This window comes from Strongylocentrotus purpuratus, unplaced genomic scaffold, assembly GCF_000002235.5.
Source record: "Strongylocentrotus purpuratus isolate Spur 01 unplaced genomic scaffold, Spur_5.0 spur5_scaffold_3, whole genome shotgun sequence".
NCBI classification, from domain to species: domain Eukaryota; kingdom Metazoa; phylum Echinodermata; class Echinoidea; order Camarodonta; family Strongylocentrotidae; genus Strongylocentrotus; species Strongylocentrotus purpuratus.
The window spans coordinates 12,814,137-12,836,226 of NW_022145609.1; the positions used below are offsets into that span (position 1 = coordinate 12,814,137).

General features: G+C 38.5%; 1 protein-coding gene across 1 annotated transcript; it reads left to right on the plus strand.

The window, feature by feature from the left end:
* On the plus strand, positions 1-21,996 carry LOC576035 (deleted in malignant brain tumors 1 protein-like). Its single transcript, XM_030995733.1, has 17 exons — positions 1-193; positions 696-1,025; positions 1,251-1,580; positions 1,811-2,140; positions 2,501-2,821; positions 3,468-3,788; positions 4,167-4,358; positions 4,832-5,140; positions 10,370-10,543; positions 11,101-11,430; positions 12,223-12,303; positions 17,604-17,795; positions 18,081-18,410; positions 18,933-19,253; positions 19,596-19,925; positions 20,469-20,798; positions 21,698-21,996. The coding sequence occupies exons 1-17, from the start codon at positions 1-3 to the stop codon at positions 21,994-21,996; spliced, it is 4,713 nt and encodes a 1,570-aa protein (XP_030851593.1).
* Positions 21,997-22,090: the final 94 nt, after the last annotated feature.

Below are 22,090 nucleotides of genomic sequence, written 5' to 3' on the forward strand. Positions count from 1 at the left end.
ATGCTTGGGTTTGATGGAGCCTTGGACGCACCGAGATCTGCACGGTTTGGTCAGGGCTCCGGTCGTATTCTGCTCAAGTATGTCAATTGTGACGGAAATGAAGACAACCTGGCTGACTGTGCTCATCCAGGGATTAGAGATTATACTTCATGCGGTCATACAAGGGATGCAGGAGCCATTTGCTACTCAGGAAGTATGTTTCCCTCTTCCACATAAGTTTTTGTAACTGACCATTTTGTTATTTGCATGATTATTAGATGAACATGAACAACTCGAGATAAGTGACTTTAAACTCAATATTTAAGTTTACTTGAAGTGCAAATCGCCTACAGACAAACAACTTAAAATTTAGCCCCCTCCCCGAGAACAAATCATAGTCTTATCTTACTTTCATTGTATGACAGTCAAATGCAACCACACTACATTTTGTAATTCTATAGCCAGACGTATTTTCTTTAGTATTCATGTTCCAGCATAAATTATTTTTAGCAAATATTGCATGTCTGGTGGATCAGGATAATTCTTTAAATCTTATCGCATAAATCAGAACTACGAGTCTAAATAAGTTGATAATTTATTCCTTACTACAAATAATATTTTTTCATTTTTTTAAGCACTTAGATATAAAACTATTATGACATGAGCCAAAATACGATCCCAAATGCGGTATATATGTCTTTCCTATTCACGTGTAGCCCATCCAAATCCATTCCAAGTTCGTCTTGTTGGTGGGTCTAACGATGCTGAAGGCAGGGTAGAGGTCATGCACGATGGATCCTGGGGAACTATCTGTGATTCATGGTGGGATCTTAGAGACGCGAGGGTGGTTTGCAGAATGCGGGGGTTTGATGGAGCCTTGGACGCACCGGGATCTGCTAGATTTGGTCAGGGCTCCGGTCGTATTCTGCTAAAGTATGTCAATTGTGACGGAAATGAAGACAACCTAGCTGATTGTGCTCATGCAGGGATTGAACGTTACCCATGCAGTCATACAATGGATGCAGGAGCCATTTGTTATTCAGGAGGTATGTTTAAAAAAAAAATGATAATACGTGTTTAGTGGATCAAAATAACTCTGTAAACATTATTGCATACCTCAGTACTATGAGTTTAAATAAGTTGATAAATTATTTCTTACTACAGATAATATTTTGTTCAAAATTCTTTTACATTTATATATAAAACTATCAAGACATTAGCCAAAATACGATCCCAAATGCGGTATATTTGTCTTTCCTATTCATGTGTAGCCCATCCAAATCCATTCCAAGTTCGTCTTGTTGGTGGGTCTAACAATGCTGAAGGCAGGGTAGAGGTCATGCACGATGGATCCTGGGGAACTATCTGTGATTCATGGTGGGATCTTAGAGACGCGAGGGTGGTTTGCAGAATAGCAGGGTTTGATGGAGCCTTGGACGCACCGGGATCTGCTAGATTTGGTCAGGGCTCCGGTCGTATTCTGCTAAAATATGTCAATTGTGACGGAAATGAAGACAACCTAGCTGATTGTGCTCATGCAGGGATTGAACGTTACCCATGCAGTCATACAATGGATGCAGGAGCCATTTGTTATTCAGGAGGTATGTTTTAAAAAAAATTAATGATAATGCGTGTTTAGTGGATCAAAATAACTCTTTAAACATTATTGCATACCTCAGTACTATGAGTTTAAATAAGTTTATTAATTATTTCTTACTACAAATAATATTTTGTTCAAAATTCCTTTACATTTATATATAAAAAACTATCAAGACATTAGCCAAAATACGATCCCAAATGCGGTATATTTATCTTTCATATTCACGTGTAGCCCATCCAAATCCATTCCAAGTTCGTCTTGTTGGTGGGTCTAACGATGCTGAAGGCAGGGTAGAGGTCATGTACGATGGATCCTGGGGAACTATCTGTGATTCATGGTGGGATCTTAGAGACGCGAGGGTGGTTTGCAGAATAGCAGGGTTTGATGGAGCCTTGGACGCACCGAGATCTGCACGGTTTGGTCAAGGCTCTGGTCGTGTTCTGCTAACTCATGTCAGCTGTGACGGAACAGAAGACAACCTAGCAGACTGTGCTCATGCAGAGATTGGACGTTACACATGTAGTCATTCGAGGGATGCAGGCGCTGTTTGTTATTCGGGAGGTAGGTGTTCTGTTTTTTACATAATTTTGTTATAGGTTCGCTTTTTGAGTAAATCCTTATTCACTTGCATATACACCTGAATGTATATTTTGCATTTCCCTAATTCAGTAATTGAGGTTGAACGCAAACAAGCGAGAATTTTAACTTTTCTTCCTTCAACCTCTCACCTTAATTTCGTTGTTATAGTTAGCGGATTGCTCTTCTCTAGATATGTCTGGTCACGTGAGGTGCTCTTAACCAATCTTTGTACTGGATTTTTATAAAGAGGGCTTCATGATTACATTTCCTTGTAAGAGTATGTACATTTAATCTGATAAACCCATTCTGCTTCTCACCCTAACTATTCATTAAACACAACAGAGCCATTTCAAGTTCGTCTTACCAATGGAACCACCGATTCAGAAGGCAGAGTGAAGGTTTTGTATAAGGGAAGCTGGGGAACTATATGTGATGATAACTGGGATCTAAGAGACGCAAGAGTAGTTTGTAAAATGCTTGAATTTGATGGAGCTTTAGCCGCACCTGGTAGAGCTACGTTTGGTGCCGGAAGCGGTAAAATCTTGTTAGATGACGTTGGATGCAGGGGCACAGAAGACGCCCTTGCTGAGTGCTACCACCAAGGGATTGGAGTCAACAACTGTGAACATGACAGTGACGCCGGTGTCATTTGTTTTACAGGAGGTAGGATAATATGGTTGTTTTATTAGTTCACGAAGGCTTTGAAAATCAAAAATTCGTACAACGGTTGTTAATACAATAATCCGGTTCATAGTTGTAGTCTGAGCATGAGCAGATAAAGGTCATTGCAGACCAAATTGGGAAATACACGGAGACAAAATACTGGATACGTGCTCATGAAAGTAAAGTAATCATTATTCATTTATGCACAAGCATTGCACTCCATGAAAGGGGAAACAAATGCTATTTATGTAGAACCTCCATCGCTGTAGGAGTGATTATTAAAACAACAAACAAGTTTGGAAGATCTGTGGATATTCGGGATCATTTGGGACATGTGCTAACCGCGATCTGGTCTATGCCACCCTCATGGTCTTCCTCGTGTTGGTCTCGCTGTTTCCACGTGAACAATGGGGGTGTTTTAAGTGTCGTTTGTTCGATGAAACTTTTATATCAGTATCTATAGGTCATTACAGTGGGCTTCCATCGCTATCACGAACGGGAACTAAGTTGAATCTCAACGCACACCGCACACATGTTATAATGATTTTTAGGGATTCAGTATTTACTAGCTGTTGTTGGCTCCTTTACAGAGAGAAGTCCAAAAATGAACTGATTGCATATATCCTTTTCTGTATTCCTCCGACAGCCCCATTTCTAGTTCAGCTCGTGAATGGAGCTAACGACCTTGAAGGACGAGTAGAGGTCTTGTATGATGGTTTTTGGGGAACCGTTTGTGATCATGAGTGGGATCTGAGAGATGCTAGGGTCGTGTGTAAAATGCTGGGGTTTGATGGAGCCTTAGCCGCACCAGGCTCTGCTGCGTTTGGCCAAGGTTCAGGAGATATACTACTTGATGGTATATCCTGTGAAAGTACACACGATAACCTGGCAGACTGTTACCATCGAGGGATTGGCGTCTCCAATTGCGAACACGAAGAGGATTCTGGAGCCATTTGTTTCAGAGGAGGTATGGGATGATACTTAGAGTCTAACATACTCATAATTAAAAACTCAGCTTTTTGAAGAACATGATAACAAATGTAGGTCTTTTTCAACCTGTTTTGGGTTTGATAGTATTACCCTTACGTCCACGCTCTTGTGACATGATCACAAAGACAGTAATTTTTTTTTGTACAGCCTTGTCTATCAGCTTCTTGGAAGTATGAAAATTGGGACGAGTAATGTATAACGTAATATACAATGAGTATACAATAGTTTATTGACTGCTCTTGAGTTGATTTCTAAGAAGCTCTACCGATCGCGTTTTGTTCACTTTCCACAAACACATTTTTCTCTCCTGATACTTGAAATTGTTATTTTAATTAATATTTTTGAAACTTCACAGACCCATTCAAGGTTCGTCTCACCGATGGGGCGAATGATTCAGAGGGTCGAGTAGAGGTTATGTACAATGGATCATGGGGAACTGTCTGTGACAATGGCTGGGATCTGAACGATGCGAGAGTTGTTTGCAGAATGTTAGGGTTTGATGGAGCTTTGGCAGCAACAGTTTCTGCACGGTTTGGTCAGGATAATGGTAACATTCTGCTTGTTGATGTCCAGTGTTACGGAACAGAAAAGAACATAGCAGATTGTTATCACAGAGGAATAGGAGTTCACAACTGTAGCCATGCCAGAGATTCGGGTGCCATTTGTTTCTCAGGAGGTATGACTCTGTCCTATAGTACATTAGAGTTGTTCATGTGAGCATGATTTTTAGCTTTCTCGACAAAAGCTGCAATAGAACGATATACATCTTCCTGAACTTAGGTTTCAAACTTTGGGATACAAAAATACGAAATAGTGCAGAAGTTGTCAAATACATTTATTTATGTTGCTATTAATTTTGAAATAGCTGTCGAAATATATGAATTACAGCTGCATAACAAAAAGAGGACAAACCACTACCTTAAAAAAAACTTGACGTCTGAAAATGTCTTGCAAGATTTCTTACTCAGAGGAAATCTATTTATTTCGATTAGTTAAATATACACCGCATTACTTTCATAGTCCGTCTGATTGGAGGAGCTAATGACGTTGAGGGTAGAGTAGAGATTCTACACGATGGCTCGTGGGGAACGATCTGTGACGATTCCTGGGATCTCAAGGACGCCGAGGTTGTTTGCAGAATGTTAGGCTTTGGTCGAGCTTTGGACGCTCCATCTGATGCTCGATTTGGTAAAGGATCTGGGAGTATCTTTCTGGATGAAGTTCAGTGCCGGGGGACAGAAATTGACATTGAACGTTGCGGTCATGACGGCATTGGTGTGCACAACTGCGCACATAACGAAGATGCCAGCGTTATTTGCACTCCGAAAGGTAAACATTTCAATAATATGACAATTCTGATTCTCCTGGAGGTTGGGTTTTGTTAATTTATATGGTTTCAATTGTGTTCGTAGCAAAATGTTCACTAAAAAGGCCACCGTTTATCCCTCCCAAACTGTCTCGATAAATCCCCCCAAACACAGAATCCGTTTTACCGGTTTTAATTATGCTTGTTAGGGTGTTGCAGACACAATAAAGTAGTTTCTGGGGTTATTAGATTAATTGTCAATATACATTATTTAAAATAATTTTTAAATAATGCAGAATGAGATAATTCAGGAAGCTAATTTTCCAGGCTGAATCAAACAGTGCATACACTTTTTATAGCTATAATTTCTCTAAACATTTTTCATCAATATTTTTATATAGAGCTCTTTAAAATCACATTAAAAATCATCCGTAACATGTTTTGCAATATTTGAACAATTTTTAATACGATTTTTTTATTAGGCGGAACACCATTCAATCTGACGTTGGCCATAATTATCGGGATTTGTGTATTTCTGTCAAGCGTCTTTTTCGTGGCAACACTAGCATATTGTGTACGTAGGGCTATAACATCATGGGCAAGTAGGACATTGGAAAGTGATATTTATATGGATACAGGGTTTACACATGACACGAGTGTAGTCTCTACTTATCAGGATCTGAATGCTGCTCCAAAACTACCAGAACGACGTTTAACGATATTGAGTGAAAATAAGCTGTTTGAGGACGAAGGGGAGCAATCTGTACCGAAGACCCAAAAAGGTGAAAACACACACGACTATATGGAAACGATATTTATTAGCAAGACTGCCTCATCGGCCAAGGATGGAAGTACTGATGCTATAAGCCACCGTGTTGGAAATAAAGACACGTTGCCAAATGATATACCGTCAGGATCCAGAGCAATATGCCATGATGAAACGTGTGATCCGGTAGATACTGTGCAAATTATTGGACAAAATAATCCACACACGTATATGGTTATGAACACTGTATACAAAAAGCTTACAATGGAAAAAGATGTAGATGTTGACGGATATCTTCTTCCAAGTAAAACTAAAAGTGGAAAAAAAGAGCTGCTAAATAAAGCACAAACTACTGAACGAACTGACACCCATGGATATATAGATATTACGAATGTTAACAAAAATCTTTTGAAGGGAAGCGATGTAGACCTTGACGGTTATATTTTGCCAAGTGCATCTGGTTTGAATTCCGGAGATAAACCAAATGTTGAAAATGCAGAACAAAGTTGTTTGTCCCAAAACGATAGAGACATATTTCTCACGAGTGTTTGTGAAAGAAGTAGCTCAAATGAACAGACTGCTACACTTCAACAGGAATGTACGAAACAAGATTCAATTCACAAGCACATGGACGTAAAAACCATTAGCCAACGATCCTCAACGCTTGAAGATGAAGACATAGATGGATATCTTCTGCCAAGTGATGCAGGCGACGATACGATTGAATTACCATGCAATATCATGCAGCATGTTGAAGAAAAGACTGACAATACGCATGAATTCCTCATGCTGTGTATCGAAGGTAGTAATGAGTTTACAGAGGGATCATCAGAAAAAAACGAATATGATATTCCAGATTAGGAAGAGATTCAACACATGATTTGGCCGTCATATTGCATATTCACGGACGAAATTAGAGGAAGTGACATTAATCTTCAGAAAGAATATTGCGCAAAATTCTTTCTGAAGATAAATTGAAATAAATTGAAAACATACGTTTTTAATAGAAATGCTTGCATGGTTCTATGCTTTTAAAGAACATGTTTGCCAGTTTCTAATAATGGGCCTTATATCCACCCCATATATATCTATAAAGATGGAGTTCTTGATTTGCGTTTAATATTTCCTTCATCAAAAAAATTATGAAAAAGTTTGCAAACATTTTGATGAATATCTTGTTTAAAAATGTAAGAATTATAATCTGACAATGTTCTGAGATATAATACGTTATTACTGAAAACCATGTAATGTCATCTTTCGAAATGTTAGCTTCTTTATCTTTTTAAATTTAGGGTGGAATATTTCTTCTGGAAGTAATTTTAGACATCGTACCCTTTTTGGGAATTTGTTTGACCTCACTGATGTAAATTTACTCTCAAGTGCTGAGCATAGCATGCAGTGAGGATATAAACTAGTTGTCAATCGAATTGCTCGTAGATGATCTCATGCATGAGCGCGCAGACAAAGGCGAATCTTATTCGACTTGAAAACTTAATCTATTAGACCAGAATTATGGTTTATGGATATCAAATTGTAATTGTTTTCATAGTCTAGTTTTAAATATAAAAGTTTTGTATTCGGTTTTAAAGTTTTAAAGTCTCTTGGACTTTAAAAAAAGAAGTATAAGAAATTAAGAGAGGTAGTTTATATTCTTATGAATGTGATTGAAATAAATTTGTCCTCTAATAGCTTCTTAAGTTTAAAGGTTTTACTGTTCGTGGAGGGTGCTTGAGGTAGGTTTCTCGAAGTTTGACTTGATATGATTTCAATATTCTTTTAAATTTAGATATTACGGTATTATATTTCATGAAGTGAAGAAAAAATATATGATTGGTGTTTTCAGCCACAAATCTGCATGTTTAAAAAAGGATAAACGAAACAATAATGTCGTGTTTACCTTTTTTAATTTTCTTAGTGTTAGATGTACATGATCTTAATGAGGAAACACTTGAAACAAATAAATGTAGGTAGATGTGTTATTAACACCACTTCATTAAAACAAGGTTTCTACTCATCAATATATACAAATGTTCTTTTTCACTAATTGTTGAATGATGACAAATTATCACTACACGGTATAACTCAGACAACAGAGAATCTTCTGCGCACCTCTCTTCCCTGCATATACTCCATTGTTTGAGCAGCGCGCATAAGCTGGTCTCCAAGGGAGCAATGCATGAGATCGAAAATACCCTCAATTTTATATAACAAATATTGCATGTATTGCGTTCTTCAGTATAACATATTCACTATCTAACTCGGAATGTCCCTCGAGCCAATATATCCTAACCTTGGCAGGGTTATCCTTCCTGCAGCCTTGGTAAAATATAACATCACTCAGGAAATTCTAAAGTTGTCGGCTCACACTTTTCGTTTTACTGGTACACCGGAGCATGCAATATTTCTATATGTGCCACGAACGAGCAACGTACTTACTACTTTTTTGCACTGTATAACGCGTACTAAAGTTCATTAGACTGTGCACCTCTCAGCCCTGCGCGTGCCCATTGTTTGCAATGTCTTAGCTTGGCGGATGTAATTAAGGGACGTCATTCAAAAGGATTACAAATGTACCCTGAATTTTATTTAACAGACATTGCATGCATATCGTTGTTTCCTATAACATATCTACACCTCCAAATTCAGAATTTTCCTCGAGCCATAATATTTCAACTTGAAATATACTTTTAAATATTTGTTTATATATATTGTTATATTGATCGACGAAATATGTAATATTTGTATAATATATATACCTGAGTCCCTTGAAAATCCACGGGCAGCTTGTGCAAATGAAAAATACATTTTGAAATATCAAACTTGACGCTACCATATATGTGGTAATAATATAGTGCATCAGGAAGAAAAGCTGCGAGATAACTTGAACGCAATGGAAAGAGCGTTTATTTTAAAGCAGGGCTCTCACTTAGCCGAGTTGGAACCTCGAGTTGTGGCGAGCTGGCGCGATCTTATGGCAAGCCGTTTTATTGTTTATTGATATCAAGAAATAATTTTACGTTGTAAAGCAATGGTAATTCTTGATATCAAGAATTCGATTTCGTGATATCAGGAATTCGATTTCGTGATATCAAGAATTGAATACTTGATATCAAGAAATATGTTTTCATGATAAAATTGCTTGCCATAAGATCGCGCCTGCTCGCCACAACTCGAGGTTCCCACTCGGCTAAGTGGGAGCCCTGCTTTAGACGTGCTTCCCCGGAGTCGGGGATACCGACAACTACAAAAAATAATAATCGTCGTTTTCATGTTACCAAACATAGCATTTCTAGAAATAAAAGAAACTTTTGAGGCACAGCTCGTGACTGATTTCAGTCATTTTTCACAAAAAACAGGTTCAAAGAGGCGGAAGGAAACAGTTTTAAGCTGCGTTGAACATCCCCCCCCAAAAAAAAAAAAATCACGCCCCTATCATATATGCTAAATTGATAATATGTATAAATACAAAGTTTGAGAGGAAGCATGAAAGGAAAGAACTAGTTTTCACTTAAAATACAGATGTAAAAAGCTACCTGAGGTGTTTATGTTGAATCATATCCAACAGTAGTTACGTTATAAAAAAACAACGAGGTTATTATCAAAAAGAAGGAAAGTCTATTAAAGACTTCACAGTTTCGAGGAGAGAGAGAAGAGCACATTGTTTTACGTTTGCCGATACCTCTAGCAAAACATTATCGTCTTGGTCGTGCATGGAAACCTTGATCAATTTGCACAAACCTTACTCACCTAGTTGTCAATTAATTATCTAGGCTATTGTACCATGAGTACAAAGTTAGTTGCCAACTAGGAGTAGTAAGGTTTTTACGAATGTAGGACCTGGACACTACAGCGACCCCGTCAGCTGGTGGCGAGTCCAGCCCCACATCAACCTTTACAGATCTTACATTGGCGATTCATACTCTACCGGATGAACGTAGCTACTTGCAGCCCTTGGTAATACCCGGCAGGCAAGCTCTGCAAGAGTGTTTTACTATGTTCTTTAATAGGTACAAGAAATTGCACCGTCTCTTTACTATAAAATGTCTAAAGGTATCCTGGTCCTGCTGATTGTAGCCAGATGAAGTGGTCCTGATTACACTTTTGTCCATACGTTCCTCGTAAAGTAGGAAATTCTCGTTGGACAAAATTAATGTCGACAGTCTGAGATTTGGCTAAAGCCCCCCTAATAGTTATCACAGTTAAACGATCAAAACAATCTAATTTGTGGTTATCACATTTTTCAAATAAATCGAGGGGCAATGGATCCTTCTGCTCGTTTTGCGTCACGCTGATTCACTTGGGATGAAATACAATGAAATACAGATCTGAGGAAACTCATCGACAGTACTCTTCGTAGGGGTACATCTTAGTAATGGCTCCAACAATTCTGAAGGAAGAGTGGAGGTCTTGTACGGTGGATCATGGCAGACTATTTGCGATCGTTACTGGTATTTGTTCCAAGCGATGATTGTTTGCAAGATGCTAGAGAACGACGGTGCCTTGGACGCGCCACGATCGGCTAGGTTTGGTCAGGGTTCTGGTAATATTCTTCGTGTCGAATGTTACGGAACAGAAGAGAACTTGGCGGACTGTCCACGTATATGGACCACCTCTTCATGTGGGCATCGCTGGGATGCGGGCGCCGTGTGTTACTCAGGAGGTACGAAGTCTTTTTGACATGAGGAAAGGATCAATCGTAATTCTATTCTATTCTGTTTGAATCGCATAAAGGGGGACAAATATTCTTAGTTTGCTTTGGGTCATACATTTTTCCTTATTAATGTAGTCCACTTAAATCCATTCGAGGTTCGTCTGATTGGTGCCAGCACCATGACAATTTTCTTTCTTCATAAAGTCTTTCGCTGAAAATAAATTGTCGTTCATTCATATAGGTATATATATATATACATATGTATATTTAATGAAATAACGTGTGTCCTTTGTTGCCCACAGTTGCCATTCATTTACACGGCGAAATTTCTCCGGTGGTTTGCCGCGCCAAGTCTGAACAATCTTTCAGGGAAATTTGTTACGTTTGTCGAATGATTTGCAAGCAATAATGTGAATTTCGGTCAAACTGTTTTAAAAGCAAATCTTATTTTGCACAAACCCGGTGCATATTATTTTTTTTATTAACAAACTACCACTTCGATACAAACAAATGTGAGTTCCAGTAAAATGTGAAAGATTTTAACATGAAATTTTTTTTCTCCTTAGCCCATCCTCAGCCATTTAAAGTTCGTCTTGTCAATGGATCTAACGATGCTGAAGGTAGAGTAGAGGTCATGTATGAGGGATCCTGGGGAACTATCTGTGATAATGGCTGGTGGGATCTGAGAGACGCGAGGGTGGTTTGTAGAATGCTGGGGTTTGATGGAGCATTGGACGCACCGGGATCTGCTAGGTTTGGTCAGAGCTCTGGTCGTATTCTGCTAATTTTTGTCGGGTGTGAGGGAACAGAAGATAACCTTGCAGACTGTGCTCATCCAGAGATTGGAAATTACTGTGGTCATAGTCGCGATGCCGGCGCCATTTGTTATTCAGAAGGTATGTTTTTTTAAAGCCATATATTTTTAATCAACCTCTATGAAATGGTTCCAGTATTATTTGCTAATACATTATATATATATATATATATATATATGGGTGTTGTAGTCGAGACCCAAACATTAAATAAAAGGGCTTTTACAATGTATACTAGCAAGGTCAAGACTTCAAGCTCTAACACCAAGACTAAGGACGAATCATTAACAACGTAGGTCGTATGCTGCTAAAGTATGTCAATTGTCACGGACTGAAGACAGCGTAGCAGACTTTATTCATTCAGGGATTAGACGTTATTTATGCAGTCATAGAAGGGATGCAGGATCCATTTGCTACTTAGGAAGTACGTTTTTGGCAATTGAACCTAGTAGTACAGCTACCCGACAATGATGTTCTTTGATTGATCATTGGATGACCACAAACATCTCCATTGCTCGGGATGCCACCTCCTCAGCCCCCCCCCCGATACAATCCGAATACGACAGTGTACTTTAATAATCCCCTCGCTATTTGTATATACACAAAATGCATCAACTTGTGCTTTAAAGACACTAAGACAAACATTTCTATTCATATCTCCTATAAAAAGACATGGAAATAACAATAATGAAGTAAACGAAGACACACTGTAGCTTCATTAGTATCAAGACATCCGAATAGAGAAATGTGTTGCTTATAATGACTCGCTATTACCTTTCAGAATCTACTATTACTATTACATTCCAGACTACCGATGTTTGATGAGCGCTGTTATTTGTTTTATACTAAATATTTCTCCATTCTTTATTATTTCAGAATCTACTATTACTATTGAATTCGAGACTGCTGATCCTTCTTTGTCAAGTTCCACCCGAGAAGAACTATCAACGGAACTTGGTAACACATCTCCGTATTCAAATACTCCAAACATGCTTGGACACTTCAGTCTAGATGAACCTGAAAATGTACAATCTAACGAAGTCCCCCGCAATCTTTTCCTATTGCTCGGAATAAGTGTTCCCGTTCCGAGCATTATTCTTATCGCAGCGTTTGTATATTGCCTATGTCGATCCCGGAAGAGAGGAGCAAAACAGAATCTTAATACAACTGTGTACATGGATTTGATGCATTCTAGGTCTGTAGAACTTCAGAACCTAGACTCAATCTATCAGGATCTGAGTTCCCCACCTAAATTACCAGAACGCCTGTCAACGGTTGTACCATCTCGGAAAAATAAATTGCGGGTTGCCTTAACAGAAAGTAAAAATACAACAGGTGAGCAGGTGCATATCAGGGGCGATAGCGGACAAAAAGCATCCCATGAATACATGGACATGAATACTATCCATGACAGATCTCCTAGTTCTAATGATGCAGACATTGATGGTTATCTTTTACCAACTGCTACAACGCCGGAAAAAAGAGTTTACATGGAAATAGGAACGACCACTGCCGATGAAGAAGTTTCTGACAATGAGATAAAAATGTCAAGAGCAAAAGACAGCAATAAACAAGACGCGATTCATAAATACATGGACATGAAGCCTATTGGTAAAAAATCCGCAACTGGCCCCGATGTAGGTCTTGATGGATACCTTTTTCCATCTTTCACAGCTTTGAGGTCTGAATTAACTCCCAAGGTAGCTACGAGAGACGCATGTATATCAGGTTCTGACAATGACAAAAGAATGACACGAACAAGGCATAGCGATAAACAAGAGGCAATTCATGAATACATGGATATGAAGCATGTTAATCACAAGTCCTCAACAGACACAGACACATATCATGATGGCTATCTTTCAACTAGGAGGGCAACGAAATCTGGATTAAAGTCTGAATTTCGCATGATGTCGCGAATAAATACTATTAACCAAACGCCTCCAATTGACACACACAGAGACATTGACGGTTATCTTCTTCCAACTTCAACAGCTTCAAAGTCTGAATTTACATCAACAATAGTATCGACGGCTGCCAATATAACAGAGAATGATGTCAAAATGACGAGAGCAACACACACCAATATACAAGATATAGATCATAAGTACATGGACATGAATGTTGTTTATCAAAAGCCTTCATCCGGTTTGGACTTTGATGTTGACGGTTATCTCCTACCTGGTGTGACATCAGTAGACGCCGACAAGGATGTTAATAACCATCTTCTCCCAGCGTTACATCCTCCAAAAACGAAGTCACCCCGAATTTGAGAGCTATATCAACTTGCTTACCCGATATTGACAATAAAGGAAGTTTGAAAGGGACACTACAATCCAGCGGACAAGGTGGGATTCATGAATACATGGACATCAAGTCTGTTTATCAAGAGCCTCAAGGAGTTACATACACGGACACTGACGGGTATCTCCTACCTGGCGTTACAGGTTCAGGAAACGAAATTTCTTTAAATGTAACTAATGTCCAACGGTGTTACAAGAAAGCAAGTGTCAGCAGAGAACCGAAACATACTCGAGGAAATTACCCTCACGAGTATATGGATATCAACTCAGATACGGATGTAGGCATAGACAGGGATCCATCTGTAACTCAAGGATCCCGGACAAACTGTCCATATGCGAAAGATGTAGGACATGCCTTCGTAACAAAAGGCAGTACAGCTACTGAGCTGCATGAATACATGGACATGACAACTGTTTATGAAGAGCCTTCTGCAGATAAAGACAATTATCCTGACTTTAATCATGATTCTACAATCTCAACACACCAGGCTAGAGTTCCGACGAATGCTAAAATGGCAGTAACTGGCGTCTCACTTGGTGATGATAAAGTCAAAGTGGCAAGGTCATCGCAAGATAGGCAATACGATACTATTCCTAATTACACTAACATCACAATCGCCTAAGACTTGGTCAGATATCGCGCGGTAAACCGATGCAAAAAATATAATAGCTGCATATTTGTCACGTGTTAGAGTGTAAAAGTACGGCTCTTTACGTCATTATATCAAAACAATAATGCTTTGTCACTTCATATTTGAACGTGCCTTTATTAAAAAAGGGACAACAATGGGGGACATAGTTCTTGATATTGAACTTTCTTTTAGATACCAAACATTACGAAGTTTAACAATTATTTCGTCCAAACCGAATGTTGGACAGACGTTGATAATTGAGATGAAATTTAGATGGACGAGGATCATCAATCGGTCTACATAGAAAATATGGAACTTTAGACGAATACTCACAAAGGAAAGACCAGTAAAGATGTATTTTGAAAATATGGTAATCAGATACTATGATAGTGAGGCACTCACTATGATGTACTAAACGAAGTGTCATTTTTTTGACGATGTAAACGTGCCTGTAAATACTGTTTGAAATCCAAGGATATTACAATCGTCAGTTTATTGACACTTTATTGTAACGCCTGTAGAGTTAATTACTGATAATCTCGAACTAAATAATTTGATCATTTCGAGACCGCACTAGAACAGAGCGATGTATAGTTATCACCAGCTTGTCTGTGAGGTTATATAAATGGAGTGGTACACTTCAACACGAAATATATATATGTATTATGTTAACCAATTGATTTTCCAAAAAAGACTTCCATGTTTTTCAATCTCTGTCCCACAATCAATTTATTATTTCGGCATATAAAAAAAAAAATGCATGGAAATACATATGTGACCCGGCACCACAAAACCAACAAAAAGTCGCAACCAGCGATTCTCCGTAATCAGCTAAAATGTCAATTTAGGTGAAAAAAAATAGATTTTTGTTTTTTTGCATTTTCTGAAAGAGTGGTCTTTTCTGTACCTAGTATCAAAATTTGGAAGTCTAAAACATAGTAGAAGATGTGTTTTAAACGGTTTTTCTAGACCAGTTTTTTTCGCACAGCCTTCGGTCTCTTCCAAAATTTGATCACTTTTCCCGAGCGAAATTATCGTAGTCCGGAAATGGTCGGTCGTTGCTAACGGGTCGTGCTACGCGGGCTGTGATTGGTCCGTTATAGCAATCAGTGCGGCGCGCCATTTTGTTTGTATCCGCTTTCACATCCGAGTTCCAGCAGTGTTATGTAAGGGGGAACAAAAAGACTCCGGGTCCACCATGAATAGGCATTGTCTAGTGCAGGTGTCTCGGCACTATGTTGCAGTTCGCTTAATCTGTCCAATTACAACTCTATACATTTACAACATAATAACTTTTGAAAGACTTAAGTCCACACATTGAAACCTCAGAAACATAATGAACAGACTATGTTTGACCATCATGCCAAATTTCAGCCTAATCTGAAAATCTCTTCATAGTGGTTGCTATGGCCTTTTGATTCACCCTTCTATTGATTTCCCTGTGTTTTGCTTGCTCCGCATGCTTGAATAGCCCCAAACTTTAAAGCTCTCTTTCTCACAATTTAATACCAGTAACCTCCCTCACCAGCTCTTTTCATTCACTAAATTGAAAGGGTTAGGAAGCTTCAATTTGGACAAGTAATATACCATTTTAATGAGGAGAACTTCTTCTTTCATAATCAGATGAAATCAGGAAAATATTTTTTTTGCGACTTTTTGGTGGTTTTGTGGTGCCGGGTCACATATACTATGTCATAGGTTCTCATTCGGACGATAGTGTACACTCATTTTCCCCAAATAAATGAAAAGGGTATATTCATGCATTGATTTTGCGGAAATATCTTGTGTAGGTGTGTATTGGAGAGTATATGCGTGCGTGTGTGTGCATGCATGTGTATATGTGTTTGTGTGTTGGGGGGGGGGGGTGTGTGTGTGCGTGTGCGTAAAACTCTTTTTGAAATGTTCATCCAGTGCATAACATGTTATATTGTTATAGATGAGTAATAACTTCCTACTGTACATGATTCTGTGCTAATTAGTAACTGATCGTATATATGATTTCTTGAGCATTTGTAATAGTTTGATAACGAGAAGACGGAAAGGTGCGAATTGTTATCATATATTTCTTTTATGTTGGGGTAATGGAGCTGTATTATCTTGTAATACTATATTAATTCTGTTATGTTTATGTGATAATAAGTGACCACAAGTATATATGCTTTTTTATGCATTTGTAAGTTTGATGACGAGATGTAAAAATGGTGCGATTTGATATATGTTTCATTTATAAACTTGAATTGAATTGAATTGAATTTATGTCGGAGTAATGTGACTTTAATATCTTGTAATGTTATGTTAAATTATACATTATCAATCTGTTATTATTTTTTTGTAAATTGAATGAACAATAAAATATCTTTTAAAAAACAAACCTCTATTCATGTTTGTGAAAGTAAAAACATAAAGAAAGTTAAAATGATTTCTTACACTTTTAGTGTTGAATATGAATATATTAGATACATTTCACCAATAGGCGTGAACACAAATGTAGGACATTTTTTTCCGGAATAATTTTCTTTTAAATACAGAACAAATGTACTCGCGACGTATGTCGAATTAGTAATACGCGTTTGATCGCCGCAGCTTTAATACATTTAACCTTTAACATTTGTCGAATTTTCTCTGAAATGTGTGGATCTATATTTTAAGTAAATATCTGCTTTCCACTAATATTCACCAGCTTAAGGACAAGACAGTGGCCGTCTTTGTATGTCATAATGGGGTTTTACATAAACATTGTTGTTTATTTAGCCGTACAATTGGAAATAGACGTGAACCACTTTCTAACTGGAGGAAAAAGAGTTATCCTTGTTATAGCTTTATAACTTTTTTTTTTTTTAAAGAATCGGAGTTTATTCCTCCAAAAACTCTTAAGAATATTTCTCAAACCTTTGTAGTATAACAAGAAAATCTGCTTTTCCATATTCCGTCCTTTCTGATAGCAGTCCGGCTTTTGGGGAAAACGAACCTGTCTCCAAGAACATTGTTCTAAATTGACATTTTCAAGGATATACCAAGGAGTACGATACCATACACTGACGGTTGAACAATATCACTCGTCAAAAATTAATCCACTATTCAATTTAAAAGAGGGAGAATCGGAGCTGTTTCTGATTTCAGAGACATATTAAAACGCTTTATCTAACCAAGCTAACTTTTCTTGCTAAATTGGTAGCGGATACAAATAGCACCTTAGACACTTTTCCACCATAATATCGTCTCGTGAATGGCTCCAATGATGCTGAAGGAAGAATGTAGTTCTTGTATAGTGAATTCTGGCGCACTGTCTGTGGTGCCTCGTGGGATCTAAGATATGCAAGAGTGGTTTGCAAGATGCTGTGGTTCGACGGTGCCCTGGCTGCGTCACGATCAGCAAGGTTTGGTCAAGGTGCTGGTGATGTTCTTCGTGTCGACTGCTGGGGAACAGAAGACAGGCTGACCGACTGTCCATACTTTGGGGCCAGCATTCCGTGCGGACATCACATGGACGCATGTGCCGTATGTTATTTAGGAGGTATGGACTCGAGGCTTTTTTAGTAAACGTTTGCAAAATTTGGTACGCGCGTAATGTTCTCAGAATTGTCACACTCTTCTTACTTTAATTACGTTCATAAAATATTTCCGAAAATCTCCCCCTTCAATAAAAAAATGAATAAATGAAATGAAACGTAGGAATATCCTATTGAGATTGACAATTTTTTTTTGTCCATACCATTCCAAATTCACGAAGAATATGTATTCGAATCACGTAAACAAAAACATGAACTGATGTTCGTTTTAACATATTTTCATTATATAGCCCATCCGAACCCATTCCAAGTTCGGCTTGTCAATGGATCTGAGAGTGCTAAGGGCAGGGTAGAGGTCTTGCAAAACGGATCATGGGGAACTGTTTGTGGTGTTGGCTGGGATCTGAGAGACGCGAGGGTGGTCTGCAGAATGCTGGGGTTTGATGGAGCCTTGGACGCACCGGGATCTGCTAGGTTTGGTCAGGGCTCTGGTCGTATTCTTCTAGATAGGGTCAACTGTGATGGAACAGAAGACAACCTTGCAGAATGTGGTTATTCCGGGAATGCACGTTACTCATGCAGTCATACAAGTGATGCAGGAGCCATGTGTTACTCAGGAGGTATGATTGCTAGACATTATAAACTAGTAGTACACCTATCCGAGAACAAGTTTTAATGAGAGCGAACATCAGAATATCTTTTTATAAGTGACTTTAAAAATCTCCTTTTTGCCTCTTAATGAATTTATTTATAACTAAAGAAACCATTTTGCTAAGGGGATGAATCTTTCACAAAAGAGATAATTATTATCATTGTACAATATGTTTTCATTTGGTCGATTTATAAGAAGGCAGGTATTGTAACAGATCGTGCATAGTAATCGTGTTAGAATAAGATGTTTCCGACTTCTATAAATCATTGGATTAAGGCACAATGGTGTTGCTTTTCTTTACGTCTACACACCAATTCGAATATGGAGTTAATAAATAGGTAGTATTGTTAGGATACCTATATGCAATCAATAGCAGAAAGATGGCTCGATTTTAAATCCGTTTTACTTTTCATCTAACATATGTCGAAATTTGTGAAGATATCATCTATAAAAAAACAATTTAGTTCTTACTCCCTTGTAGTCCATCCAGACCCCTTTAAAGTTCGTCTTGTCGATGGGTCTAACGATGCTGAAGGCAGAGTAGAACTTATGCACGATGGATCCTGGGGAACTATCTGTGATGACAGCTGGGATCTGAGAGACGCGAGGGTGGTTTGTACAATGCTGGGGTTCGATGGAGCCTTGGACGCACCGGGATCTGCTAGGTTTGGTCAGGGCTCTGGTCGTATAATTCTAGATGTCGTCGGATGTGACGGAACAGAAGTAAACGTAGCAGAATGTATTCATCGAGGGATTGGAGTACATTACTGTGGACATGATGAAGATGCGGGCGCTATTTGTTACAATAGAGGTATGTTTAACCGTCACATGCAGTCCTGATATGTCATTATATTAAAAGTTTACTTATTATCCATTAATGTCAGTCGTGAAAGATCTTGAGAGAATGAAATGTTCAAAAAATAACATGTTTATAATAAGTCTACTGATTCCACCATTTTGCTCCCGGCTTAATCAATGAAGAGACCAATACTTCAGCTTAAGAATCATATTATAACCATCCAAACTTTCTACTGCAATAACTTCACAAATAACATATACATAACTGCCTTGTGCCATCTATTTCATTTTGTGTGCTATTTCACATTTCCTTGGTTTTGATTGCATTATTAATTACTGACTTCCTTTGCCTCAGCCCATCCAAATCCTTTCGAAATAAGGCTCGTCGATGGATCCAGCAAAGCTGAAGGAAGAGTGGAGGTCTTCTACGATGGATCCTGGGGAACCATCTGTGAAAATGGCTGGGATCTTAGAGACGCGAGGGTCGTCTGCAGAATGCTGGGGTTTGAGGGAGCCTTGGACGCACCGACATCTGCAAGGTTCGGTCAGGGATCTGGGGATATAATTCTCAATCTTGTTGGTTGTGACGGAACGGAGGCAAATCTTGCGGACTGTGCACATCTTGGGTTAGGTGTCAATTTCTGCGGACATGAAGAGGATGTTGGTGCCATCTGTTACTCGGGAGGTATTTTTTAATACTTTCAGTAAAATGATATTGTGTTCACACCTTTTTATGGTATAGTCAGGCGCAAGAGTAGATTCCTAATCACCCGGTAAAGATTGTTTGGCTGTTTTAAGGCGTCCCCCAGTCATGCTAATTTTAGGCGTCCCACTGACATTCTCACCGAAAAGACACTGTTTGCACAAGGTAAAGAAGGTGCAAGTATGAGTGGCTACAATTTTTAAAAAATGGCACTAGTGTAGTAATGGTCCTTAAAATATGCGTTTTACAGTCATGATTGGCACAATGGACATTTTCACTAAATGCCGACACGTCTCCCCTATTACGGCAAAGGCTAGTAGGGATGTCTCCGATAGGAGATTAAACATATATATATATATATATATATATATATAGTAGATGATACGATTATTAAAAAAACTCCGCAACTCTAATAAAAGATTGACTGACTTTGAAACCATACCCAAGTGATTATATGAACTAGAAAAGGAAATGGAATGACAATTGTGGCTATACTAAAAGTAATCAATTTTGTTTTCGTTTTAGCCCATCCAAACTCTGTTGGAGTACGGCTCGTGGGTGGATCCAACAGTTCTGAAGGCAGAGTGGAGATCAGATATAACGGCACCTGGGGAACAGTTTGCGACGATCGTTGGGATTTGCGAGATGCAAAGGTCGTATGCAGAATGCTAGGATTCAGCAACGCCTCGACTGCCCCAGGTTCAGCCCAGTTTGGCGAGGGGTACGAAGAAATTCTCCTGTCACATGTCGGGTGCAATGGAATGGAAAACAATCTTGCGGACTGCGCACATCTAGGATTTGGAGTGCACAACTGCCAACATAACGAAGACGCTGGGGTCACGTGTCTCATAGGAGGTACAATATTACTATTTTACGCACATTGCATCCAGTCATCATTTTTCATTTAACCTTTCAAAGTGACCTTACTAATTTTGACACGTTTTGAATCCAATTATGAATGAATTGCTTACAAGGAAAAAGGTAATTAATTATTTAAGAAATTCATTATAAAGATAAATATTCGTATACAGGGCAACGGAATCGTATGCACTATTTTAAGCAGCTACGATTCAAGTTGGAATGAGCGCAAAGACGAGAAATAAAGGATTTAATTACTTCAAAAAGTTACTAACTTTCTCTTAACTTCATTCACAACTTTATACACACCTTCGCTTTCATATCTTTATAATAATAATTATCATAGCCCATGTTATTATTTTTTTCCCGTATATATTTTGAAAATATGAATTGTCTTTATGTGAATTGTTTATTTATGATATTTATCTGATGTTCCACTTTTGTCATAGATATGGCTGCCTATTCCCATTTAGTCGCGCCTGATGTTACGACACCTACAACTGACGATCCGATGACAGCTGCTGACGACATTACAGTAGTATCGTTAAGTACGCAGAACATTTCCCGCAATCAGGAAATCCCGACTAATATTGAAGATCTGAACTTGAATACAAGACCTAGTCTGTTATCAGATCTTCCAAAGATATTTCTACTTGGGCTTTGCGTTTTATTGTTTACCATCATTCTGATATTGTCCTGCTTGTACTGTCTTCATAGAATAAGAAAAAGAAGGGCTGCGAAAAATGTAAACGCCGATATTTATATGGATGTAACGAATATTGGCTCACTGCAAGCTATTTCGCTTAACCCAGTTTATCAAGATCTGAACGCCCCACCTCGGTTACCGGATAGACGAAAATCAGATATGCTTCATCACGATTATGAATCAAAAATAGCAACTGATGATGACGTGAAAGCAGATCTGAATCTCTCGCAATACATCGCAAAAGGAGAAGCACATAAATACATGGACATGAATACCGTTTATGAAACACCTGACAATGAAAAAGACTTTGATCTCGATGGATATATCCTTCCGACCAGGGATGCATTATCGGATGATAGAGTGACAGCAACGGCTGATCAATTTCGTGACGATAAATCGAATAATCATGAGTACATCGACATGAAAACTGTCTACCAAACGCCTTCAGCGGGGAAACATGTGGACATTGATGGATATCTTCTCCCGTGAGAGGACAACACCGACATAGCCTCGAGCGAAAACGATGGAAAAACACTATCTAGTGTGCACATAAATAAAACTGCACCTCAAAAAACTCCTGAAG

Excerpts from the sequence above, each read along its gene's own strand:
- LOC576035 (XM_030995733.1), top strand. The coding sequence starts at position 1 with ATGCTTGGGTTTGATGGAGCCTTGGACGCACCGAGATCTGCACGGTTT. Across the intron at positions 5,141-10,369 it reads CGTTATTTGCACTCCGAAAG|AGAACGACGGTGCCTTGGAC; the intron begins GTAAACATTTCA and ends GCAAGATGCTAG. Across the intron at positions 19,926-20,468 it reads TGCCATCTGTTACTCGGGAG|CCCATCCAAACTCTGTTGGA; the intron begins GTATTTTTTAAT and ends TTTTCGTTTTAG.